Raw genomic sequence first — 27,829 nt, 5'->3', positions numbered from 1 at the left:
ACTCTGTATGAAAAATAATGTTCAGTTTCATGTTGCCGAGCATAGTTCTGTTTTTGCCATATAAATCCTCTACTTCAAATTACTATTCAAATGCTTTATTAAAACTCTGCTTCTCTTCTGGCCTTTTTTTGAAATCTGTTACTTTTGTTACCACCTCCTGACTGCTGTTCTCTGAAGCTTCTACTTTCCTGCTGTCCCCTGACACCTTGGTTGCCTTCCCACTATCCACAGAAGTTGCAATATCCTTCCTCTGGTCCTTCTAGCCCTGGTTGCTCTGTGGCCACCATTTTCCCTGTACAGCCATTTTCCCTGTACTTCTGTTACTGTTACTGATGCAGTGGGGATATCAAAGCAAACACCTTGCCTTCCTTTGAGAAAGACCATTTCCCTTCACTTTGGAATCAGTATCCTCACCCAGTTGCTCTAAGTTCTTTCCGAGCATAACTAATGTTGGCATTTCAGTGGAGCACTGCAGGGTCATGGTCACAAAGCCCGCATCTGAGCTGATCATGGAGCGCTTGGTCTACTGACGTGGCACCGGAAATGTGCTGCCAGGGCTTCCTTTTCTCCCTTCTCTTCCATCAACTTCTCGGTTGACTGCTTGAAGTGATCAAGAGCAGTGGGAGACACAGAGTCCACGAGCCTGATGGCATCTTTGCTAGAAGCCTTTATTATCTGTTGCAGAAGGAACACCTGTTCACTTAAATTTAATTCCTGCTTTTTGCTCCACTTGGGCTAACTGGTATTCTTCCTTGTGCTGATAAAAGCAGATGCAAACCCCCATCCTTCCAGCTCTACCTGTTCGCCCAGAACGATGAATGTAGGACTCTGTATCCTTTGGTGGAGAACTTTGAACCACCACCAGATCAGCCTCGGGGATGTCTGACCCACATGCAGCAACATTGGTTGCAACCAGAACTCTAAAATCACCATTTCTGAAACCTTTCCAGGTGATCTCCCTTTGCTTCTGTGGAATGTCTCCATGTAAAGACTGGGCATCCTGCCTTACGGCCACATTCTGTAACAACTCCTGGGCTTCTTTCTTCGTTTCACAAAATGTGATAGCTCTCCCTTGAATCCACCGTACACTCGGATCACGTCCCAGTAACTGCTGCCCTGTGAGTCCAGTGGCACTTGATAGTCAGATGCTTTCCAGTTACTGCTGTTTTCTGTGTCTTTTTACCCATCAGGTCCACTTGTTCCTATGTAGATTTCATGTATTTCTTAGCAACATTATACACTCACCGAAGGCAAGTTGCAGAAAAAAGCAGCATTGGGGATTGTCTTCTGAATCTTTCTTATTGCTACATGTAAAATCTCTTACACTTGATGAGCAAAGCCCATGTCCAACATCTGGTCAGCTTCATCCAGGACAACATGCTTAAGTTTGCCATTCTGCAGGTGGTCTTTGATATGACCTGGTATCCCAACCAGGATATTGATCCCATTCCATATGCATTCAGTTGTCCTCCATAGGGAGTTCCACCATTAAAACAAGCCACTGCCAGCTTTTTTGTGATGTCACTGAAGTCTCTGCTTACTTGATTTGCCAACTCCCTTGTGGGTGCAAGAACCAGTACTTGAGGGGCACAGCCTCCCTTCCGATCTTGCAGTTCTCCCTGAAGTTTCTCAACCAGAGGCATAGCAAAGGAGAATGTCTTCCCAGTTCCTGTCCACGCCTGTGTGATCAACACCTTCCCACTATAGACAGGGTGAAACATCTTTGCTTGTATAGGAAACAAGAAGGTCACACCATGGGCTTTGAGAAGTTTAGTCGTTTCTTCAGATGTGGGAAAATTAGAGAAAGCTCCTTTGCTCCACAGTCATTTCCTGCTCTGACTCACTGCTAATTTCTTCAGTGGCAGCTTTTTTGGAATCAGAGTCAGGTCCAGAATCAGGGAATCCATTCTTCAGGTTGGGGCTTTTCTCTCCAGTTTTTCCATTTATTTCTTTTTCTTTCCTCGTCTTTTTGGGCTTAGGTGCACCCAATTCTTCCTCAGAAGGCTCCTCATTTTTTATAACTTCTTTGGTTTTAGGAGAAACAACTTTTTTCACAGGGCTCCTTTAGTTTTTTTTTGAACTTTTGGTTTTAGGAGAAATAATGTCATCTTGAGATGGCTCCTCTTTCACCTTTTTTGGATTTAGGAGAATTCACTTCACTCTCTTAACCTTTTTAGCTTTGTTGCCAGTTGGCCCTGTGTAATTCCTTGGCTTGGGGTTTCTCACACTGTGTTGTTCTTCAGTTGCTAAGTCATGTCCGACCCCTGACAGCCCCATGGCCCGCAGCACACTCTGCTTCTCTGTCCTCCGCTGTCTCCCAGAGTTTGCTCAAGTTCAGGTCAATTGAGTCAGTGATACTGTTTAACCTTTGCTGCCCTCTTCTCCTTTTGCCCTCAATCTTTCCCAGCATCAGGGTCTTTTCCAGTGAGTCAGCTCTTTGCATCAAGTGGCCAAAGTATTGGAACTTCAGCTTCAGCATCAGTCCTTCCAATGATATTCAGGGTTGATTTTCTTTAGGATTGAGTGGTTTGTTCTCCTTACTTTTCATGCTGTACAGACACATGAAATCAGCCCCCAAACTCAATTATCACAATCAGCTTTCTTGGCTCCCTGACTCCCATTCTGAGCTAAGGTGGAGAAGATCCTTTCCCCACCTTTATTTGCCTTTTCAGTGAGGGTGTAGTCCTTAGATGATCTTGTTTTCTGTTTCCTTGTGAGGTTGAAAACCCCAGGGAAACTGAGGATTTTGTCGTTTAGTCGCTAAGTTGTGTCCGACTCCTTAGGGCCCCATGGACTGCAGCACACCAGACTTCCCTGTCCTTCACTCTCCCCGGAGTTTGCTCAGATTCATGTCCATTGAGTCGGTGATGCTGTCTCACCGTCTCATCCTGTGCTGCCTTTAGCATCAATCTGATGCTCTGTTTTTCTAGTCTTTCTGCTTCTGACCTCTTTTCTTCCACTGAATGTATGTAGCTATGCATTATCAGAGATGTTGTATTTACTCAGTATATCTACATGTTTTGTATCAGGAGGCTAATAAGGCTGTTAGTCTACCCAATCCAGATTGTTGAAGTAGCCTTCTGTTTCCTCTCATTTCTGTCCTTGCTTATTTGCTAGGGTCTGTCCTGCTAAATTGATTCTCCTAAAATTCTGTTTCTATGTTGCTGCTGCTGCTGCTAAGCCGCTTCAGTCATGTCTGACTCTGTGCGACCCCATAGACGGCAGCCCACCAGGCTCCCCCATCCCTGGGATTCTCCAGGCAAGAACACTGGAGTGGGTTGCCATTTCCTTCTCCAATGCATGAAAGTGAAAAGTGAAAGTGAAGTCGCTCAGTCGTGTCCGATTCTTCACAACCCCATGGACTGCAGCCTACCAGTCTTCTCTGTCCATGGGATTCTCCAGGCAAGAGTACTGGAGTGGGGTGCCATCACCTTCTCCGTTTCTATGCTATTATGTTCTTATTCAAAAACTTTGAAGGGTAATAATGTTTTAGCTCAGCATTCAAATGTGTCTGACCCAGAGCATTTCAGTATTACGGGATGGGTTTTTTGGAAGCATCCATTCAACCATATGGCTTTACTCACTGTTCCCCTAAATGTCCTTGGACCTTCCCACTGCCACTTTTTTGCTTATGCTGATTCCACTACCTGAGTGAAGCCTCAGGCCCTTTATATTTTCCTGCATATCTGTTTACGTGGGTACATTTCTCTCCTGTTTCTAAGTCTTTATAGCACATTGTTACAGTTCAAACCTGTGGGAAGCAGACACCATGATGGAGCCAGAATGCTAAGACGTGTTGGGGGTAATGCCTGTGAAAGTAAGAGGGAGAGGAATAGAGGTCGACAAGCAGAGCCTTCACTTCTGGTGCAGGTATAACACCTGGGAAAGGAGAGTGGGAAGGCAGAGTCTCAGTCTGCAGGGCAGATCTGAGAAAGTTTTGGCCAGCCAGATGGGGCGTTGGAGTGCAGTGATTCTCTACTGAGGAGCCCGCCCTTGGCAGAAGCGCCCAGGTCAGTGCTCCTTTGTCGGCTGAGGGCCCCCAGGGAGGAGGATAGCCTTGGCTCGGGTGCTGAAGTGCTGTAGCCTGGTCTGTGGCAAGTTCCGTTTGAAGGGAGATCTCAGTGGTGCCCCTCCTGGCTGCCGGGTGTTTATGTGGCTCTGAGTCCTGGAGTTAACAGTATACCATCCATTATTTTGGAGAAGGAAATGGCAACCCACTCCAGTTTTCTTGCAAGGAAAATCCCATGAACAGAGGAGCCTGGCAGGCTACAGTCCACGGGGTGGCAGAGAGTTGGACCCAACTGAACACGCATGCACACACACATGCATCGAGTATTTTATAGATGATAACATCAGATAATAGATTATTTATTATAATAGTATGTATATATAATATAGAAGCAATACATATGTTTATATAGCAGTAATATATGTTATATATAAAATATGTCATCCAATATTATATATATATATATAAATAGACTTTATTTTTTAGTATAGCTTTAGGTTCCCGGCATAATTGAGTAGAAGGTACAGAGTTCGCATGTACCCTTTGCTCCCTGCTCTGAGTGCATAGTCTCTCCTCCAGCTCCCCCACTGTCACCATCCCCCATCCAGATGGTACATTTGTTATCGTTGATGAACCTACACTGACACATTATCACCCAAAGTCCATAGGACTCATGCTGGGCATCGTTCATTCTGTGGGTTTGGATAAATGTATAACGATGTGTATCCACCATTACAGTATCCTACAGAGTACTTTCACTGCCCTAAATATCCTGTCCTCTCCTCGTCACCCCTCCTTCCCCACGAGCCTTGGGAGACCACTGATTTCTTTTACTTTCTCCATAGTTTTAGCTTTTCCAGAATGTCATGTAGTTAGGATCCTTCATTATGTTGCTTTCCAGATGGGTTTCTTTTGCTTAGTAATGTGCACTTAGGTTTCTCCACTTCTTTCATGACTTGATAGCTTTTTTCTTTTTAGATGTACCTCATCCAGTGTTTTTGATTGACCTTTAAATAGCTTATCTCTCTCCCTCCCCCATTTATGATATAAACTCGAGGCACAGAAACATTCTTCTTTTTATTCCCCTAAGATTAGGATAATGCTGTATTCTCAGTGTCTACTTGATAAATATTGGTTCAGTGGGTAACACATGAAATCCTAATAGTACTTTTTTTTGTTTTTTTTTGGAAAGGCAGACTTCTAGCTGCTTTTTGTGCACATCCAGGATATATTTGTAGTGTGACAAATATTTGAGCATAAAACTATTGTCACAGAGGCTATTTATTTAGTTTCTTAGTATAAAGGGGCAAGCACTGTCACAGGTCTGTGTATAGAAAATCAAAAAGTGGCCTAGAAATAAGTAAGTACATGGCTAACATTAAGAATTGGTAGCTCATTTCAGATGAAATCAGGTATGTTCAGGGTGTTATGGCCAGAGGGTAGCTTACTTCAGAGAGAGGAAACAGAAGAATTGTGCATAACAATATGAAGAATTATTAAATTATAGCTTTTTAGTGAGATTGTCTGATTCAGCTCTCTGCTTTTTTTGATGAGAAAAATGAGGACCTGAAAATCAAAAAGATTCATTTGAGGTCACAGAACTTATTTGCATCTGGGCTGGAACTAGAGAAACTCATCTGGTCCTAAAAGATTACCTCCTAGACATCTTCTCCTACATATCCATCCTTATTTAAACAAAACTGTCTTTTTTCTGTCCATATTTAAACAAATGCTGCCCTTCACCTCTGTTTTAAAAGTTTGTTTCGTAAGGACTAGGAGTGAGGGCACGGGTATGTTAGTGGTAAGTCTTCTGGTACCATGTATTGATGCTCATCGGTCATTTTTCACGTCAGTGCTGAGAAACTCCCATCAGTCAGTGCTGAGAAACTCCCATCAGTCAGTGCTGAGAAACTGCTCTCGTTGTGTGTAGCCCTCTCTTCTGTGACTGAATTCCATTCCTGTGCGTAGAACCAGAAAGTCTGAAAAAATTTGTTTTAAGCTAAATGCCCCTTACATTGCCACTGTCTGTTGAAGGCACTAAAGTAATTGATACTTGTGAGGTTAATACTGAGTGATCAGGTCACAGAAGAGTGTGAGATTCATTCATTTTGCTAGAATGATGGTTAACAGTCTAGTTTAATTGCACCGAGGGTTGAGATTTAGTTATTTGGAATATTTCCTTTTGAGGAACATTAGATTTCTCCAAGGTGCCCGATGAATGGAGTGTCAAGTGCATGAGACTGAATCCATGGCTAAGGGCAGCAGACTAAAGGATTGCCTGAAGTTGGTTGGGCTTGTGGAGGTGTATTTTAGTTAAAAAGTCATATATTTAGAAGTTTTAGGGAAAAGCTGCTCACCTCTGCTATCTCCCAGATACCAGCTGCTCCTTCCAGTTACCCAAGTAAGTAAATTACCATTCTTCATTATTACTCTGCCATCAGTTTTTTCTCTGATAGGTGAAAATCTTTGAAACTGGGTAATTATTGAGAACATTAGGTTTTAGACTTTTAGTTCAAATTTGTGGTTTGTGTTAGTTTTTTGTGTGTTTTAAAGATAAACCCAAAGGTTTTCAGCTGTATTTTCTTTTTCAATTTTAGATAAGCTCTTGCCTGGTGATGAAGGAGCCCTTCGGTTGCACCTGATGCATTACTGTGAAGCATGTACAGCGCCCAAAATGCCAGAGTTCATTCTGTATGCTTTTCACAGTGCCTACCAGAAACTTCCGTGGCGGGACCTGCATCCTGACCGGGTGCTCATGGAGGCCTTCTTCAAGGTAAGCCCTTTATTTTCCATGCCACAGCCTGGCGTCTTGGGAGCAGCCTCTTCACTGTGGGTTTTCGGCCCAGTTGCCGTGTGTGCCGGTGTGGACCCTGCTCACATTCTTAATCACCTGGATGGTGCTAATGTAAAGCAGCATCCCACGGACGTCATTTTACTGTGTCAGTAAGACAGCATGTACAGGACCATTCTTCAAGCTCCCAGAAAGATTTTGTCTGCAGCATGGCAGTCGTCCTCTCGACTCCGGGATATTGCTGTGGCGGCGCACTGTGTAAGGACTTTGTCACTCTCAGTCTTGGTGTTTCTGTGCATGCATGCACGCATGTTTTTCTACGATAGTATCATTAAAACTTTTTATTGTTAAACTTCTATTGAAGGAAAATGTAAATCGGTACTCAAGCATTCATTTCTTTAAGTAGTTATGTAAGGGATCGTTAGGTTATAGGTGAGAGAAGTGTTACTATAGCAGCCAATAATGCATCATAGGCATATAAAGACCTGGAATGGCCTGGAAAAAGTCCCAATAAGTGTGTGGGAATTTGGGGAGTAGAAGCAATAGGTACAGAAAATAGGCAAAGTAGTGTCACATACTAGGGGGCATTTTTGTTGCTGTTCTTAAGTTTCTGTTTTAAAAAAAGTCTTTAATCTTGTCTTAGCTTTTCATGATCATTTCAGTTTATTTGTTCATAGTCAACAGTTCATTTGTGTTCACTGTTAACCTAATATCACATTTATTATTGAGACACTTTAAGTGCTTTAATTATTGCAGAATAGTTATTTATGACACTGAGAAAAATCTAATGCAGTCTTTTAGTGTTCCAGTGGTATTTGTCAGCCATGCCTCTGTACCTGAGCTCTAAGGAAAGCTGAGGACAGTTGTCTTACAAAGTTAAGAATGATTTTATAGCCAGGTTTAGTATACGAAACAGGTATTACGTAAATATTCATCATTATTATGAATATGGAATTGAATCTTTGTTTAAAGAGCTATAAGAGAGCATTTAAGAGGGCAGCGTTAGCTATATGACAGATTAAATAGAATGGTCCACAAAGGGTTGCCATAGACTTTGTATCTCTAGTAGCTTTAGTCTAAGGATAGATGACTGCCCTGCCCAGAAGCTGGGAACCCTTTAGTTCCATGAGTCTGGTGGCACAGTAAAGTACGGTTTTGAGGGGGTTGAGGGTCAAAATAAAGAATAGATTATAAAGGAGGATGAAAGATGATTTTCCAAAAGGGAAAAAGAGTAAATAGCATGATATAATTATGGAAGTAATGGAAAACATGAATCATCATCAGATTCCATTGATTGTGATTTTACCAATGGAGTTGAGCTTTTTATTTATTTATTTATTTTGAGCTTTTTAATCTTCTTCTAAAAAAAGGAAAAGTGTATAGCTAGACATATTTTATTTTAAACAGGCTTGAAATGGACTCATAAGAGATAACTTTGATATTGATTATATAGTAATACTTTATAACACATTTGCCCCCATCCCTAATATAGTTTAAATAGGACTTAATTAAACATGCAGTCATCAAAAATTATGAAGACTAATGATACAGAGATGTACTTATAATGTAACATTATACTAAAAAGGCCGTATGAAAATTACATATGCTAATATAATAGTCTCGAAGTATGGTCCCAGGACCAGCAACATCAGTGCCACCTGGGAACTTGTTAACTCCAGATACAGGACATTAAAAATCCTGTGGATGCACCCACCCCCTCCCATCCCCAGACAAGCCCGCCAGGTGGTTCTGGTGCGCATTCAGCTTTGGGCAGCAGTGACTAGTAGATATATTTCCTTGGTCTTGCCGCACATCTGAGGACTGTGGTAGGCTCCCTTGAGTACCGGTGACTAACTGAGGCAGAAGCTTGTCACCCTACCTGGAGCTCGGAAAGATCATTCCTCTCCTGTTAAGAATCAGTGGAATAAATAATGAACTCCAAACAAGCTGAAAGATGTTCCACACATCAAACATGGGAGGAAAAATAAATGTTAAGTCTAAATCTCTGGAGTAGGGGATAGAGTTATAAATAATTTTTATAATCTGGGGAGAAAGTGTAATTTAAAAGATATAATTTGGTAAACATTGATGTATATGCGTTTTCAAGATACATGGATAGCTGAAAGCGTTGTTTCCTTTTAGGTGGAGCGAGGAAGCCCCAAGAGCTGCTTCTTGTTTTTGGGGTCTGTTCTCTGTGAAGTCAACTGGGTCAGTGTGCTCTCTGATGCTTGGAGTCCCAGTCCCCGCCCAGAGACCCGGGGCATGGTTGTCTGCCTCCTTTTCATGATGATTTTATTGGCAAAGGAAGATCAATTGGTGGACCAAACAGTAAGTTTTTAGAGAGCCTGTGATCGAGACTTGGCGAGTTCCTTCGATCCTCACTCTGTGTGAAGTTGCTGCTTTTCCGTTTCCCCAGTGCCTCTTTCCGTTTGAACAGATGCACGGCCTGTGGGATGTGCCTTCAACTCGCTGCCTGGTTTTCTCAGACAGTTCATAGTCTAAGGGAACCACACCAAGTTATAGTATTAAAATCAATTTCATTTTACATCTCATTAATTGCTGTTCTACCACAAGATCATAGAGTTTCTTTGAAAACTGGATTCTGAATACTTAACAAATCTTAACATTAATGTGTTTTGCCAAGACTTCAGTTATTACTTTCATGAGTACTTCTGCCTTGAACAGAAGCTTATTTGATGTCTTAACTCTTCTGTGCTCATAATATGCAATGTTAGTGGTCACTCCATAGACTCAGTAAAGACATATTTCTGGGAAAATGGGAGCGCTGGAATTAAAGGAATGTGCGTTTTCATTTTAGGATTCTCCTCTACTTACTCTGCTTGGACAGACAAGCTCACTCTCGTGGCATCTTGTGGATATTGTATCATATCAGAGTGTGCTGAGTTATTTCAGCAGCCATTACCAGCCATCTATCATCCTGGCAAAGGAATCTTCTGCTGAATTAATTATGAAGCTCCTGAAAGCATCTGCAGGCCTTTCTGTTCCTACTGACAGCCAGAAACATCTTGTAAGTTAAGTGCGTGCTCTGGAAGGCAGTGTTCTTCAGGGCTGGTGGTATTAGTGCCACTGAGGACTGTCTTGAACCCTGCAGTGGCTCAGTAGAAAAAGCTGAAGGATGTATATATCATTTTGGCTTCTGGGGTCTTTCAGTTTCATTTATTTCTTCTAGTTAGCCTTTACCTGCCAGCAGTGCCACATGCTAAGAAGAGGTGAAAAGGATTAAGGGACATCAGTGGGCTGTTGGTTTGCTGATCTGAGTGTCACTGGCAACAGAATGGCATCATATAATGAACATGAGTTTAAGGTCTGACAAACTCATATCCCCAACGCACTGTCATTCTTTGGCTTTCTCACCTGAACTGAAAATAATACCTCGCCTTTAATGTGTTCTGAAGATTAGGCAATGAACATAAAATTTTTGGAAAAGTTCCTGGCAAGTACTTAGTGTGTGGTTAATGTTATTAATGCAGTAAAAACTGCTACTGGGATTTGGGATGATGTGGGTTCTAGTCTGAGTGTTATGAAAGACTTGTTTCCCTAGCACAGGGCCCTTAGACACACCTGTCCTCACGTGGCTCCCTGCTCTGTCCTCTCCACCCACTGTTGAGGCAGGCAGTGCAGTGCTGTGCTCCCGGGGAATAATTAGTTAATACTGTTGTCATGGACTTATTTGAATGATCTTTTTTTTATTGTCAGGATGCAGTTCCAAAATGCCGAGCCTTCACTCATCAGATGGTTCAATTCCTGAGCTCCCTGGAACAAAATGGAAAAATCACTTTAGCAGTCCTTGAACAGGAAATGTCTAAGCTCTTGGATGATATCATGGTTTTTAACCCACCTGGTAAGTGACTTTGGAGGTCATGTATTCACTCAATAAATGATTTCCTGCTGTTTGTAAGACATTTTGAGATCAGGATGATGGTCAGGACACTGTCATTCTGTTTGCAGAGAAGCAGTGGTCAGGTTGATGCCTGGACACTTGTCATCTCAGCATGGGGGGAGGCCTGAATTGTAAGAACTTGAGGGAGGGGTAGACACTGGCAGGTGCTACCATGAGGTTAAGTGGACTGAGGGCTGAGTTAGACAAGTAGCTGTGATGATTAAGAGATAACCAGAGACTGTCCAGTGAGCCGCCTTCCTGGATGTTTAGCTCTGAACTTGGAAGGGCACTTCAGAATCACCTGTCGGCTTGTAAGGAAACTTTATATGAGAACTTGTTTCCCAGCAGTTTGGTAGACCGGACATCCTGACTGCCTCTTCTGCTCAAAACAGCTTAGAATGCTGGATAAATAAAATGTTTTTAAGAAACCCAAAATTAAATGTATTGACAAGTTGGCAGAAAATCTCAGAAGTCAGAAAGTAAGTGAAAGGAGGAGCCCATGAAAATAGATGGAATGCTGAGGCTGCTTTTTAGCTTGCAGGCTTTTACTGACCTTCCTTGAATTAGGGAGGCTATAAAACCCAGGGCCTGCCTAGGCTGGGACCTTTGAAAGGAGCTCCCATGCAGAACCACACAGGACAGCATCCTCAGGGTAAGGATGAGTTAGAAATGAGCCTGCTCTGAGAAAGGAAGACGACACTCCTTAGGTTCGTTAAACCCAGCAAATCCCAAGCAAGGTAAATAGAAGTTCACACCTGTACATACTGTAGTGAGACTGCAGAAGCACTGGTGAAAAGAGAAAAACGTTTGAAACAGCTGGCTTCTCAGTGGCATCGGTGGAAACTGTCAGACGGCGCCGCAGCACCTGCAGTGTGTGTGAGGAGACGACTAGTAACCTGGGACTGTAAAGTGAGAGCAGCCACCTGTCAAGGGCAAGGATGAAAGGAAGGTGTTTTCCTTGAAACCGGAGAGTGTTTGTCCCCGTGGACATCACGAAAGGAAGTATTAAATAGAGCATGTTCTTTAGGTGGAAGGGGAATGATCACAAGTGAAAGGCTTGAATTTCAAGAAGAAAAATAAGCAGAGAAAGTAATGAAATATTTGTAAATATAAACTAAACTGCTGATATAAACCTACAGCTAATCATTTAGGGATTTAAAAAGCATGAGCTAAAATTAATATGACCACAAATATATATGTTAGGAAGGGAGTTGAGTTAAAAGCATTCTAAAGTTTTAATACTGTTTGAGGAGGTCAAAAAATTGGTTAAATGTGTGTCTTGATAGAATATGAATGGTAAAAATTCTAAACAGTTCACCAAAAGAAACAAGTAAAATATGTAATTTCTGAGTCAGTAGAAAGAGATTGAAAGGATTGACCAAAATATGTTCAGTCCAGTGAAGGCAAGACGCATGTGGAGAACGGTCTTTTGGACACAGTGGGGAGAGGAGAGGGTGGGATGAATTGAGAGTACTACTGACATGTATAAACTGCCATGTGTAAAATAGGTAGCTAGTGGGAAGCTGCTGCTTAACACAAGGAGCCTGCCCAGTGCTCTGTGACAACCTGGAGGGGTGGGGTGGGGTGGGGGCAGGAGGGAGGCCCAAGAGGAAAGGGGTATATGTATACTTGATTCACGTTGTTTTATGTTAGAAACCAACACAACACTGTAGAGCAGTTATCCTCCAATTAAAAATAAAGAAAATTAAAAAAGATGGAAAAGGTGAGAAAAATAGCTGAAATAAAAAGATAAAATTTAATAAATATAAATGGACAGATGCTCAAGGTAAAAGAGATTGTCAGATTGGATTAATAATCAACATCTAGTTTTAAGCTGTTCATAAGTATATCTAAATCATAGGATATAGAAAGATTTCTACAAGGCAGTCGCATTAGGCAGATTAAAATGGAAAGCTGATATTGCTGTATCAATATGAGATAGGTAGGACTGTAAGGCAGAAAGCATTACAAAGCCAAATGATCTCCAGTGTGTTTTCCCACCTGAATTTGCATGAAAAATACATACATACGTAAATAAGAAAAAAAACATTATTAGAATTAAAGAGGGCTTTCCTGGTGGCTCGGTGGTAAAGAATCCACCTGCCAATGCAGGTGACATGGGTTCAATCTCTGATTGGGAAGATCCCACATGCCACAGAACAACTATTCCCTTGTGCCGGAACTACTGAGCCTGTGCTCTAAAGCCCAGGAGCCCCAACTTCTGAAGCCCACCTGCCACAACTGCTGAGGCCCGTACTCCCTAGAGCCCGTGCTCTACAACAGGAAAAGCCACCACAATGCGAAGTTTGTGCTTTGAAACTAGAGAGTAGCCTCTGCTTGCTACAATTAAAGAAAAGCCCACACAGCAGTAAAGACCCAGCACAGCCAAAAATAAATAAATATAAAATTATTAAAAAAGAAATGAAGAGAGTCACTGAAAATTGATGTAAGGTTCAGTTCACCAGGAAGAAAATGCATAAGGTGAAAATTGACAGAACTAGGAAGAAAAATGTCAAATTCTCTCATAGAGATTTTGACACATGTGTGACAGTAACTGATAGATCGCGTAGACAGAAAATCAGTAAGACTGTAGGATGTCTGTATACCACAGTTGGATGTAATGAGTATGTAGAGAATGATATGCCCTGTGAGTACAGAATGCACACTGTATCAGTCTCACACTGAGCAGTTAAGAAACTTGACCCATTGCTAGGATTAAAGCATGTCTTCTGTGCATGCTCAGTCGCTTAGTCATGTCCAACTCTTTATGACCCCATGGAGTGTACCCTACCAGGCTCTTCTCGTCATGAAATTTTCTAGGAAAGAATAACTGGAGCGAGTTGCCATTTCCTCCTCCAAGGAATCATCCTGGCTCAGGTATCAAACCCACATCTCCTACATTGGCAGGCAGATTCTTTACCACTGTGCCACCTGGGAAGCCCCAAAACATGTCTTAATCAGTTCTAAAGGACTAGTATCAAATAGATTACATATTCTAACCACAGTGCAATGAACTTAAAAATCAGTAACAAAATATAACCAAGAGGGAAAAAAACGTACATTGGAAATGAAGAAGCAAACTTTTAAGTAACTGATGGCCAAAGGAACAATAATAATAGAAATTTAAAATATTTAGAACTGATTTTAAGAAAGAACATTAAAAATTAATTAAACATTGAGCTTAAAATATAAAAAGAGCCATAAAATATAATCAAAATCTGTTTAGAAAGAAGGAGATAATAAGGAGAAGATAAATAGGAGACTAAGGATGAACAGTGAAACTGGTAAATATAAAGGGTAAATCTAAATGAAGTCTGACTTCATTTAGATTAATTAGTGATTTGTTGTTGTATCATGGCAACAGTTGAGAAGATGATAGGAATTAACATCATCTGGGAGTCAATTAACCTCAGACTTTCAAGAATACATGATATAATTTGCATGATAACCACTATGAAAATGTTATTTAATTTAAAAAGAATGTTTAACTTCCAAACTAAATAAAAAGTAGAATAAGAAATAATCCCTTAAGAAAAAAAAAAAGAGAGCAAAAGGACTGTGGAATAGGAGGAACAGATTGGAAGCACATTAATTAAGATGGGCTTCCCAGGTAGCACTAGTGGTGAAGAAGCCGCCTGCTGATGTGAGAGGCATAAGAGATGTGGACTTGATCCCTGGGTTGGGAAGATCCCCTGGAAGAGGGTATGGCAATCCACTTCAGTACTCTTGCGTGGAGAATCCCATGGACAGAGGAATGTGGTTGGTTATACTCCACAGGGTCACAGAGAGTCAGACACGACTGAAGCGACTTAGCGTGTATGCACAGTAAGATGGGCTTCCCAGCTGGCTCCAGTGGTAAAAGAACCCACGTGCCAGTGCAGGAGACATAAGAGATGGGGTTCCATGCCCTGGAGGAGGGCATGGCAACCTACTCAAGTATTCTTGCCTGGAGAATCCCATGGACAGAGAAACCTGATGGGCTACAGTCCATAGGGTGACAAAGAATCAGACACGACCTAGCACAGCATGCACATCAGTAATTACGTTAAATATGAGTATGATTATCACAGTGAATACAGTAAGGAAGAAACAGACAATCCAGTAGAAAAAAAAAGACCCTTCAATTGACATGCTACAAAAGAGAATATTCAAATAACCAATAAACATGTGAAAACATGCTAAACCTTGTTCATATTCAAGGAGATGTAAATTAAGAACTTGATGATATACTCTGTCACACCCACGAGAATAGATAAAATTAAAAAGGTTTCAATACTAAGTGTTGGTGAGGATGTGTATCAGTATAACTCTCATATACTGCTGAGTACAGAGTAAGTGGGTACAACCGTTTTTATTTTTTTAAATATTTTATTTTTAATTGGAGGATAATTACTTTATTGTGATGGTTTCTGCCATACATCAATATGAATCATCCATAGGTTTGCATATGTCCCCTCCCTCTTGAACCTCCCTTCCACCTCCCTCTCCATCCCACCTCAGCTCTTTAGGTTGTCACAGAGCACTGGCTCTGGGTTCCCTGCATCATACAGCAAATTCCCATTGGCTATCTATTTTACATATGGTAATGTATACGTTTTAGTGCTACTCTCACATCATCCCACCCTCATCTTCCCTCACTGTGTCCAAAGGTCTGTTCTTTATGTCTGCGTCTGCTTTGCTGCCCTGCAGATCGGATCATGAGTACCATCTTTCTAAATTCCGTGTGTATACTTTTATGTATGATATTTGTCTTTCTCTTTCTGACTTACTTCACTCCATCTAATAGGCTCTCGGTTCATCTACTTAATTAGAACAGACTCAAATGTGTTTCTTTTTATAGTTGAGTAATATTCTGTTGTGTATATGTACCAAAGCTTCTTTATCCATTCACCTGTGTGGACATCTAGGTTGCTTCCGTGTCCTAATTATTGTAAATAGTGCTGCAGTGAACCTTGGGGTACATGTGTCTTTTTCAGTTATGGTTTCCTCAGGGTATATGCCCAGTAGAGGGATTGCTGGCTCATGTGTTGGTTTTATTCCTGGTTTTTAAAGAAATCTCCGTAGTGTTCTCCATAGTGGCTGGATCAATTTGCATTCCCACCAATAGTGCAAGAGGGTTCCCTTTTCTCCACACCTTCTCCAGCATTTATTGTCTGTAGACTTTTTGATGACGGCCATTCTGACTGGTGTGAGATGATACCTCATTGTGGTTTGTTTTCAATAGATTCATTTTTAATTGCAGGATAATTGCTTTACAGTATTGTGTTGGTTTCTCCCAAACATCAACATGAATCAGCCATAAGTGTACCTGTGTCCCCTCCCATTTTACCATCCCTCCCACCTCCTTCCCCATCCCACCCCTCTACTCATTGTAGTTTTGATTTGCATTTCTCTAATAATGAGTGATATTGAGCATCTTTTCATGTGTTTTTTAGCCATCTGTATGTCTTTTTTGAGAGTCCTTTGAACTGCAAGGAGATCCAACCAGTTCATCCTAAAGTAGATCAGTCCTGGGTGTTCCTTGGAAGGACTGATGCTGAAGCTGAAGCTCCAATAATTTGGCCACCTCATGCGAAGAGTTGACTCACTGAAAAAGACCCTGATGCTGCGAGGGATTGGGGGCAGGAGAAGGGAACGACAGAGGATGAGATGGCTGGATGGCATAACCAACTCGATGGACATGAGTTTGAGTGAACTCCGGGAGTTGGTGACGGACAGGGAGGCCTGGCATGCTGCGATTCATGGGGTTGGACACAACTGAGCGACTGAACTGACTGATGTCTTTTTTGGAGAAATGCCTATTTAAGTCTTCTGCCCACTTTTTGATTGGGTTGTTTGTTTTTCTGTATTGAGCTGTTTTTATATTTTGGAGATTAATCCTTTGTCATTTGTTTCATTTGCTATTATTTTTTCCCATTCTGAGGATTGTCTTTTCACCTTGCTTATAGTTTCCTTTGTTGTACAAAAGCTTTTAAGTTTAATGAGGTCACATTTGTTTATTTTAGTTTTTATTTCCATTATTCTAGGAGGTGTGTCATAGATGATCTTGCTGTGATTTATGTCAAAGAGTGTTCTGCCTATGTTTTCCTCTAAGAGTTTTACAGTTTCTGGTCTTAAATTTAGGTCTTTAATCCATTTTGAGTTTGTTTTTGTGTATGGTGTTAGAAAGTGTTCTAATTTCATTCTTTTACACATTGCTGTCTGGTTTTCCCAGCACCACTTATTGAAAAGACTGTCTTTTCTCTGTTGTATATTTTTGTCTCCCTTGTCAAAGATAAGGTGCCCATAGGCACGTTGATTTATCTCTGGGCTTTCTATCTTGTTCCATTGGTGTATATTTCTCTTTTTGAACTAGTAACCATACTGTCTTGATGACTGTAGCTTTGTAGTGTAGTCTGAAATCAGGAAAGTTAATTCCTCTAGCTCCATTCTTCTCAAAATTGCTTTGGCTATTCGGAGTCTTTTTGTGTTTTCATACAAATTGTAGAATTAATTTGTTCTAGTTCTGTGAAAAATACCATTGGTGGTTTGATAGGGATTGCATTGGATCTGAAGATTGCTTTGGGTATAGCACAATATTGATTCTTCCAATCCAAAAACACGGTGTATTTCTCCATCTGTTTGTGCTGTCTTTCTTTCATCAGTGTTTTAAATGTTTCATCATTTTTAAACATTTACATGTTTGAATATTTAATCATTTCATCATTTTTAAACATTTGGCATCATCTACTAGTTTGCATATTCCATGGCTCAGAATTTCACTCCTTCAGTTCAGTTCAGTCGCTCAGTCGTGTCTGACTCTTTGTGACCCCATGAGCTGCAGCACGCCAGGCCTCCCTGTCCAACACTAACTCCCGGAGCCCGCCCAAACTCATGTCCATTGAGTCGGTGATGCCATCCAACCATCTCATCCTCTGTCGTCCCCTTCTCCTCCTGCCCTCAATCTTTCCCAGTATCAGGATCTTTTCAAATGAGTCAGCTCTTCACATCAGGTGGCCAAAGTATTGGAGTTTCAGCTTCAACATCAGACCTTCCAATGAACACCCAGGACTGATCTCCGTTAGGATGGACTGGTTGGATCTCCTTTCAGTACAAGGGACTCTCAAGAGTCTTCTCCAACTGCACAGTTCAAAAGCATCAATTCTTCGGTGCTCAGCTTTCTCTATAGTCCAACTCTCACACCCATACATGACTACTGGAAAAACCACAGCCTTGACTAGATGGACCTTTGTTGGCAAAGTAATATCCCTGCTTTTTAATATGCTGTCTAGGTTGGTCATAACTTTTCTTCCAAGGAGCCACCGTCTTTTAATTTCATGGCTGAAGCCACCATCTGCAGTGATTTTGGAGCCCAAAAAGTAGTCTGTCACTGTTTTCCAATTTTTCCCCATCTGTTTGCCATAAAGTGATGGGACCAGATGCCATAGTCTTTGTTTTCTGAATGTTGAGCTTTAAGCCAACTTTTTCAGTCTCTTCTTTCACTTTCGTCAAGAGGCTCTTTATTTCTTCTTCACTTTCTGCCATAAGGGTGGTATCATTTGCATATCTGAGGTTATTGATATTTCTCCCGGCAATCTAGATTCCAGCTGGTGCTTCATCCAGCCCAGCGTTTCTCATGATGTGCTCTGCATGTAAGTTAAATAAGCAGAGTGACAATATACAGCCTTGACATACTCCTTCCCCAGTTTGGAACCAGTCTGTTGTTATGTGTCCAGTTCTAACTGTTGCTTCTTGACCTGCATACAGATTTCTCAGGAGGCATGTCAGGTGATCTGGTATTCCCATCTCTTTCAGAATTTTCCACAGTTTATTGTGATCCACACAGTCAAAGGCTTTGGCATAATCAATAAAGCAGAAGTAGATGTTTTTCTGGAGCTCTCTTGCTTTTTTGATGATCCATTGGTTGTTGGCAATTTGATCTCTGGTTCCTCTGCCTTTTCTAAATCCAGTTTGAACATCTGGAAGTTCATGGTTCACATACTGTTGAAGCCTGGCTTGGAGAATTTTGAGTATTACTTTACTAGTGTGTGAGAGATGAGTGCAAAGGGCATTCTAGAAACATCTTAATTACAAGAGTGCATACTGGAAACTTCTTAATCGGGATCAGTTCTGGTTTTTAAGAAAATATTTGTTGGCTCAGTGATGATGAATGGGAAGGGGAGAGGCTGCAATCTATTACGCTTATTGGAATCATTTTTGTTCCCATGAGTCATAATTAAAAGATAGATTAAAATCACTATTCACAGATGCAAACTGGTATATATAGAATGGATAAGCAACAAGGTCCTACTATATAAAACCGGGAACTAAATTCAATATCATGTTGTAACCATAATGGAAAAGAATATGAAAAAATTTATGCCTGTGTGTGTGTGTGTGTGTGTGTGTATATATGAGTCACTTTGCTGTATGACAGTAATTAACACAACATTGTAGGTCAATTACACTTCAATAAAAAACAATTTAAAAAAAAATCAGGAAAAATTGAGGGGAAGAAAGATTTTAAGGATCTTGCAGGAGTTCCTGCTTTGCTCTTCAAAGTGTTCATGTGCCACATCCTATCCTTTAAATCTAAGCACTGTCCAGGATTTTCTTTCTGGCCCCTGGAGAGCAGCTACTTTGAAACACTGTTGTCCCCTTCATCACGTTCACGTCACCATACCAGCAGCCTTTGGCACGTATGTGTCTGTGTTACCTTTTAGATCTGGACAGCCAGACCCGCCACATGGCCCTCAGCAGCCTCTTCATGGAAGTCCTAATGATGATGAACAATGCGACTGTCCCAACGGCAGAGTTCCTCCAAGGCAGTATCCGGACCTGGATCGGGCAAAAAGTGCACGGGCTGGTGGTGTTGCCACTGTTAACAGCCGCCTGCCAGAGCCTGGCTTCTGTCCGCCACATGGCCGAGACGACAGAAGCCTGCATCACTGCTTACTTCAAAGAGGGTAAGAACACCCTCTTACCCTCAATAGGCTCTCAGTCAATCCATCTTTTCCAGGGACAATTAGGTGGCTCAGTAGTAAAGAATCACCTGCCAGTGCAGGAGATGGGGAGAGACACAGGTTCGATCCCTGGGTTGAGAAGATCCCCTGGAGTAGGAAATGGCAACCCATTCCATTATTCTTGCCTGGAAAATCCCATGGACAGAGGAGCCTGACGGACTGTAGTCCATGGGGTTACAAAGAGTCGGACATGACTGAGCAACTGAGCACGCACACTGAAGGAGATACCTTTCCAGACCCTTCCTGTTGAAGGATTGTACAACTCTAATATCTCTGTAAATGTTGATGTTTCAGGATACAGTCTGTCTTCTCCATGAAGATCTGTAGTCAGCATGAGAACCTTTGGCCCATGTTGCTGTCATCTGTGTCAAGGATGGGAATCTCTAGCTCATTAAAATGAGGGGTTTTGCAGTGTCAGACCAGTCCTTTTATGACAAATAAATTGTGTATGTCATAGGCCTAGTTATAGTCCTAAAAGCAAATGCTATAAATCAGAATCTTTGTGATTATCCACTATATTAATTTTCTCTATTTTGTCACTTGTTAAAATTTTTCTTAGGTCCTTTTATTGCTTTTTGTCATGTGTTTTAAACTATTATGAAGTTCTCTCCCTTACCCCATACCCATTCCTGATTTGTCTTTCTTATTTCTTACCTGTAAACTCGCAGATTCTGGCAACAGCTTGGCCTGCTTAAGAAGAACTGCTCAGAGCAGTACCTCTTAACTCTGATGCGTGGATACATATCCTTGTGCTCACAGTAGGGGAGAAGGAAGAGTACTAGAGTGAGAATGCCAGGGGGTGCCTATAACCTGCTCCTGCCCTTCCTTGGCAACACACGGGCACTCCATGTTCCCATGTCCCCTTGTGGAAAGTTCTGTGGTGTCACCACATCACCGTACTCTCATTCCCACCCCCAAAATTGAGAAGCATCAGGATAACCTTCTTGCTCCAAATTTATTTACTCTTTGTTACTGAAATCAAATTCATTTTTTCCCTTTATGAAACATTTTCAAGAATTTGTGTATTTAAGATAAGAGTCAAATGAAACTTTGATGCTTAAAAAAATACTTTTGATGGATAAAGTAATAGTAATATCCCCCAGAAAAGCTGAAGTGTTTGTAACATACTTGAAAATTGTATTCAGTGAAATTAAAATTCTGAGATGACCGGGACAGGCGGTGTCTGAATGTGATTTTAAGGGTCATAGTATGGTGAGAGAGGGATTTATGAAAATGCAGCCACAATGCCTGACTTCTTAACCCTCTGTGTTGGCAGCCAGGACACAGGCATTCAGCTTGAGGGCTTGCAGTCCAAATGTGAGACATTGTCAGGGCCTCTAAGGCCAACGTGAGTGGGGTTTTCTCCACATGAAGCTTTTAAATTTTAAAGTGAAAGGTTCATTAGAGCGGTTAGGTAGTTTGAGTCTTGCTCTTACCTTGTTCTCTCCTCTCGGTGTTCTTTTCTTAGGCTCCCTCAACCAGAATCTAGGATGGGGCCCTATTCTGGTGTCCCTTCAGGTTCCCGAGCTCACCATTGAAGAGTTTCTGCAGGAGTGCCTGTCCCTTGGCAGCTACTTGACTCTCTACGTCTACTTGCTTCAGTGTTTGAATAGCGAGCAGACACTAAGGAACGAAATGAAAGTGCTGCTTCTCTTAAGCAAGTGGTTGGAACAGGTGTATCCGAGGTATGCTGATCCTCCGGTTGCTACAGCCAACTCACGGGTTGGGATAGCTGGGAATTGGGGCCTAGATTAGTGTCCATTTCAGTGCAGAGACCCAAGTGATACATAAGAAACAGGCACGACTGTTTGGGGAAGATTTTCCTTGCATGGACCAATTTTCTGAGCAGGCTTTTGCTTTCCTAAAACAGGCATTTTTGAAGCACCACCTTTAGCTTTGATTCAGTTAAGTAGGTAGGGGTAGCAACGTTTATCTCACTTGATTACAAGGACATCGAGCTCATAGGCAGCGACCGGCATGTAGAAGGGGCAGTAAACGTCAGCTGCTCCTTTACTGTCCCAGTACTGTATTAACATTGTAACTTGCCAGCCTAAGCTTTTAAAGGGTGTAATGTCCCTCATACTGAAAGCTCCTGTGTGGACTTCTGGTTAAATGAGGGTGGAAAGAATCTCTTCCTAATTTGATTTCCCCCCTCCCCGCCCCAGCTCTATGCAGGAAGAAGCAAAGCTGTTTCTGTGGTGGCACCAAGTCCTGCAGCTGTCTCTGGTTCAGACGGAGCAGAATGACTCAGTCTTGACAGAGTCTGTCATTCGAATCCTGCTTATGCTCCAAGGCCGGCAGAACCTGTTGGCTGAGGAGAGGCTCAGCTCAGGGATTCTCGGGGCAATTGGGCTGGGCCGGAAGTCACCCTTGTCCAACAGGTGAGAAGGCATTTGCCACTGCTCTTGTAAGTGGGCCTCAGACACCTGCACCTGCCTAGAGGGCGTGATACTAGGTAGATTTTCTGCTTGGAGGCTAGGTCCCTTCCAGAGATTAATAAGAAAACTATCAGAGCCTGATTACATCTTTACATTTTAAAAAGGATGTTTATTTTTTCCATTTTAAAACAACGTTTATGTTCAAAGTTGTTTTTTTTTTAGCAGTATCTCATTGTCTTTTGACTTTGTAATCTAACCACACTACTCATTGCTTTTTGCCTTTGAGCCAGTGATGGTCAGGGAAACCCAGGTTTTGGGAGGGACTTGGTCTAGCAGAATTGTTAAGTCAAGATGAGTGGAAGTTAACGGATTAGAATGATGAGTAATGAGAAATAAAGTCAGGTGTTTGTTGCTAAAAATTCCGAGGTGTGAAAGAATTTGCCATTAGTCCCATTTTATCCTCTAAGACTTATTTGTATCATGGTTTTTTTGCTAAAGGTCTTTCTTACCTGGTTTGAAAAACATTCCCATACTATTCTGATGTCAACGTTCTTATGGAATAATCACCCAGTCTAAACCAGTTTACATCATGCTCCTTTGTTTATGGTAGAATTTAGCAGGACTAAATTTGATTTGATTTTTACTAAATTAAGTGTGATTTGATTCATTTAAATTGTAAAACACATGGCACATAAAATTTATCATGGTAACCCTTTAAAATGTGTAATACAGGGACTTCCGTTGGGGTCCAGTGGTTAAGACTCTATGCTTCCACTGTAGGGGGCACAGGTTCGATCCCTGTTTGGGGAGCTGAGATCCCACATGCCATGCAGTACAGCCAAAAATAAAAAGAAAAAATGTGCAGTTCAGTGGTATGTAGTACATTCACAGCGTTTTTGCAGCTGTTACCACTGTTTTGTTCCAGATCATTTTCATCATCCCAGAAGGAAATCCTATACCTGCTAAGCAATCACTCTCTTTTCACCTCTCCCCCAAGTCTCTGGCAACCACTCATGGATTTTCTGACTTTATGTATATCCTGTTGACTGGACATCTCACATAAATGGAGTCATACAATACATGGCCTTTGTGTCTGGCTTCTTTCACTTAATGAAGTTTCAAGGCTCATTTGTATTTTAGCAGGCACCAATCCTCTTAATGATTGAATAGTATTCCATTGTGTGGACACAACTTCATTCATCAGTTGGTAAACATTTGGGTTGTGTCCACTCTTTGGCTGTCGTGAATGGTGTTGCTGTGAAAGTCACTTACCAGGTTTTGTTAGAACACCTGTTTTCAGTTCTTTTGGAGTTGTTGAGTCACAGTGTTTTATTATATTTAACTTCTTGAGGAACTGCCCAACTGTTCTCCATAGCACCTGCACCATTTTTAACACTCCCACCAGCAGTGGCTGAGAGTTTCAGTTATGCTATATCTTTGCCAGCACTTTCATTCTTGAGACTGAATTATGCTTTCATTGTTTGGGTGGTGATAATGGAAGGACCATAAAGACTCCTTGATCATATTTATAATTTTCCCAAAGAGGCTAATAGTAGCAGCAAGTCTGGAGATGTGTTTAGCTTATATTTTTTTTAATAGAAAATGTGATGTTTGTTATAAAATGCTTGTTTAAATAGTCATTTACTTCCCCTAATTCCTCTCTAACACCTAAGGTTCCGAGTGGCTGCCCGAAGCATGGCTGCCTTCCTTTCAGTTCAAGTTCCTGCCGAGGATCAGATCCGCTTGAAGCCCAGCTCTGAGTTATATCTGACCATGAAAGCTCAGCAGGTCAGTAAAAAGCTTCATGGTTAAGGGCTAGAAGTTTTCCACAGGAGGAGGGAAGGTGGCAACTGTGGTCTTCACACGTGAGGACCTGATGACCATTATCGACAGGAGGACAGCATGCCCTCTGGTGGACTCTGCTTACTGGAAAATGGTCACCGCATGTGCCTGCCTTGGATTTTAAACCAGTTTTTGTAGGCATCTTCCCAGAGTGCTGTTACTACCCTTGTAGAAGAAGCACGATCCACGGGCAAGCCAGCCTAGGGTCATATTTGACTCTGACGACATGACCGTATGCTGACACATCACACACTGGGCCTGGGGACGGGCACAGAGGACGAGACGACAGTTGGGACCAAAAGACGTTAGCTGAACTTCAGCTTGGAACCAAGGGAGTGGTTCCTGTTTTGTGAGTCTGGGGGTTGACCACTGTCCATGCTATCTGACGTGGACAAAATGGTAGTTGTGAAAAATGACAGTTTGTTCTAACAGTGTGGAAGGCCACATGGCAGCAGTCCTATTCCATAACTACTTTCACCCATAAACAGTACAAAGCAAAGGTGCATAATACAAAATGATAGCCATCATTCTTGGGTGCTTATTGCTCGCTGGGCACTGTTGTGAGTTTTAACTTACTTGATGTTAACGAGTTCAAGTTTTAACTCTTCTAATTCTCATAACAGCCCTAAACAACAGGAGCTTTCATTATCCTGGTTTTGTTGATGAGGAAATGCAGACAGAAAGAGGCTAAGGAATTTGTCCCAGATCACACAGTCACTAAGGGCTGGGGCTGGGATTCCCTGGGCCTGTCTGGATCCAGCTTCGTGCTCTTGCCACTCTGCAGTACTGTCTCTGTACACAGGAAACACTTAGATCTCTTATGTCTTGTCTTTTGCAGCATTGTCATGTCTGAGTCAGCCATGTACAGTAGATATCTCAGTAGTAAGAGCAAAGATCAAGTGAAAAAATTAGCAGGTTCTTCACAGGTATCCTGATATATACAGTACGTGCTGTTTTGTCACAGATCCCTAACATCAAATAAGAGCTGTCACAGGTGGGCAGATGAGTGTCCCAGGGGGCGGTCATGAAATCAGTGACGTGCATTTCAGGCTGCATTTGAGAAGTCTGCTCGCCTGTACCTACCAGCACCTGGGGCATGGCTTTGCTTTAGCTGTGGCCAGCAGGTCCTCCAGGACTTGGCAGGCTTTGCTGACCTTCCTTTAGATTTACAGTGATGACATGCTTGTCATCTGGGTTTTCCGACTTGGAAGACTTCATCTTTTAATAAAATGATTCTGTTCCGTTCCGTCACTCAGTCGTGTCCGACTCTTTGCGACCCCATGGACTGTAGCCTACCAGGCTTCTCTGTCCATGGGATTCTCCAGGCAAGAATACTGGAGTGGGTTACCGTTTCCTTCTCCAGGGGATCTTCCCGACCCAGGGATCGAACCCGGGTCTCCCGCATTGGAGGCGGACGCTTTAACCTCTGAGCCACCAGGGAAGCCCAATAAAATGATTACTCTTAGGCAAACTGTCAAAGTAGCCTATTCTTTAAAAAAGAAAAGGAAGGGCGGTATGTGGGGTGGGGGAGAGACAGATGGAAGGTGTGGTTAGTGGGAGTGCCTGTCCCTACTGATTCTTGTTCTTAGATTAACTCTGTTCACACAGCTGTTATCTTGGTACCAAAATCCCTTCCATTGTTTATTTTCAACCCAAAACTTGTGTCTTAAACCACTTGATAACTTATTTCTAAGCTGCTTGTTCATTTACCATCCCCCCCACACCTCTAAATCTTCTCCCTCCTTATTTACTGAGCCAAGCAAATTCCTTCTTTTGGTTGTTTTTATTGATTTATTTTCAAATTTTTAATTGGAGGACAATTGCTTTACAGTATTGTGTTGGTTTCTGCTGTTTATAAACATGAATCAGCCACAGGTATACACATGTCCCCTCCATCTTTCTTTAATTAATTTTTATTTATTTATTTTTTCACTTATTTATTTTTAATCGAAGGATGATTGCTTTACAGTATTGTGTTGGTTTCTGCCGAACATCAACATGAATCAGCCGTAGGTGTACCTGTGTCCCCTCCTTCCTGAACCTTCCCCACCTCCCACCCCTCTAGGTTGTCACCGAGCACGTGATTGGAGTGCCCTGTGTCCCCTAGTGCAGTGGTCCCCATAAGTGAGAGGGGCACTTCGTGGTTCGTGTTCAGAATCCTAGGGGCGGCTGAGCTCTCCATCTCCCCAAGAACCATTGTTGTGATTTTCTTTTTTTTCCTGTTTTTCTAAATACAGTCTTTTTCTCTGCTCCCAGTATGAAGGGATAAAAATTAAAATTATGGAAGTAAAGAACGTTTTTCTTCATTCCTGAAGAGAAGCATTGGAATATCATTGCTGTTTCTGTTGGGTGGAAACCAGAGGAGCTTGGTCTGTCTGCTGTGTTTGTTGACTGGTAGAGAGCAACCTTATCAGCCACCCTCAGCAGCACTTAGCCAGTTTCTTCTGAATTTTATCTAATTACAGTTTAGTACAACATTACTTTGTAACCTGAGAACAAATGCAACAGCAAATTAAAACAGGTCTCCCAGGTAACTGATGCCTGTGGTTTCTGGTTGAGGCTCCAGGAGAGACGCAGAGGATGCGCTGGTGGGGAGGGCTGGGCCGCTGGCACGGGGGCAAGGAGGACGAGGAAGACAGCAGGGAAGGACTGGGATACAGCGCAGGCCAGGAAGAGGATGTGGGAGGCGGCCGAAGCCAGAGCAGCTTGGGCTGCTGGCCTCCTTCTGCTTGTGGTTAATCAATGACTGCCTGTAAGCAGTGTGGCTCCAGTTCTGTAGCCTTCCTGGGAGGCTCCCAGTTGCACAGAGGACAGCAGCAGGTGTACTCCACCTGCAGGAATCGTGTTACATGTGTCCATGTCGTTAACCCTCTTGTCATCCATGTCTTTTAGGCTCTGAATGCTCTTGAATCCTTGACATCGAGTAAGCAGTATGTTGAATACCAGGATCAGATATCGCAAGCTGCACAATTTATAAAACATCCTGGCCATTGCCTCCAGGATGGGAAAAGCTTCCTGGCTCTTCTTGTGAACTGTCTGTATCCAGAAGTGCATTATTTGGACAACATCCGATAGTAACTCAGAGGCTCTTGATAAACCTGTTGCTCTTTATGTTTACATTTAACTTTGCTGTTGCACAAGTAACTTTGCCCAGTTTCACTGCGGTTTGGCCAATGAGTTAGTTGACCGTAGATGCCAGTTGGTGAGTGAGCACTGGATAATTCTGTTGTGCATATGTGTGTGTGTGTGTTTCCTTAGCTCTTAGAACGTTCCAGGGACTCTGGAGTTTTTATATTTGTCCAACAAGAGCCACTCACAATTCCCGAATATCCAGTCATCTCATGAGACCCCAGGACGGGGTGCTTTTGTGTGTCGCCACTTCTGTCTTCTCCTCTTTGATTTAAATGTCAAGACTCCTGTGCTAGATCTCACTACTTTGGGAATCATGTTGAATCCTCACTTTTGCACCCCAGTTGTGTTCCTTCAAAGTAAAAAAGCTCTGAAAATTTATGCATTTCTCAAAGAAGGGGGAGGTATTCCCCACAGCTTAAAATATTGCTCTCAGAAGGGAGCTAAGAATGCTGACTCAAAGTCACTGCCTGAAATATGACCATCCTGGTTAAAGCGGACAGCAGAGGTGATAACACACCCGTTTCCTTCCAGCCCTGTGTCCTCATGGAGAAGAAGCCATTTGCTCTAAATCGGGGGTGTGTGCTGGCAGTTGGTGGGGAGCAAGTCGTGCACAGTTGTTTTTTGTTTGCTCCCCGTGGCTGAGTGTGTAGACAGGGCTTCCTCTCTCCAGTTCAGTGTAGATGTACAGTCCCTTTGATCCTACCCTGTCCTACTCCTTCATTTACATGACTCACTTGTTCCCTGTAGACATGTCCTTTGCAACTCTTTCCAGAC

The 27,829-nt window shown here is 42.2% G+C and overlaps 1 protein-coding gene and 1 pseudogene across 3 annotated transcripts in view; one reads left to right on the top strand and one right to left on the bottom strand.

Annotated features, from left to right (window-relative positions):
* The window catches only part of EPG5 (ectopic P-granules 5 autophagy tethering factor), a 131,118-nt gene extending 103,713 nt beyond the window's left edge, over positions 1-27,405 (top strand). For all 3 annotated transcript variants that reach the window (XM_088833417.1, XM_055417280.2, XM_055417279.2), the window contains 9 exons: positions 6,607-6,782; positions 8,943-9,128; positions 9,619-9,828; positions 10,518-10,662; positions 19,404-19,646; positions 21,172-21,388; positions 21,869-22,084; positions 23,755-23,869; positions 26,816-27,405. In XM_088833417.1, the coding sequence (XP_088689543.1) occupies positions 6,607-6,782; positions 8,943-9,128; positions 9,619-9,828; positions 10,518-10,662; positions 19,404-19,646; positions 21,172-21,388; positions 21,869-22,084; positions 23,755-23,869; positions 26,816-26,998 (1,691 nt within the window). In that variant the 3' untranslated portion in view covers positions 26,999-27,405. The remainder of the gene's footprint in view (positions 1-6,606; positions 6,783-8,942; positions 9,129-9,618; positions 9,829-10,517; positions 10,663-19,403; positions 19,647-21,171; positions 21,389-21,868; positions 22,085-23,754; positions 23,870-26,815) is intronic.
* Positions 347-6,433, bottom strand: LOC148773574 (nucleolar RNA helicase 2 pseudogene; annotated as a pseudogene).
* Positions 27,406-27,829: the final 424 nt, after the last annotated feature.

The sequence above is a fragment of the Moschus berezovskii genome, chromosome 28 (assembly GCF_049115385.1).
Source record: "Moschus berezovskii isolate FMDL1 chromosome 28, NW_MosBer_1.0, whole genome shotgun sequence".
Taxonomy (NCBI): domain Eukaryota; kingdom Metazoa; phylum Chordata; class Mammalia; order Artiodactyla; family Moschidae; genus Moschus; species Moschus berezovskii.
Note: the sequence above shows the minus strand (reverse complement) of the source record. Positions and strands in the feature narration are given on the sequence as shown.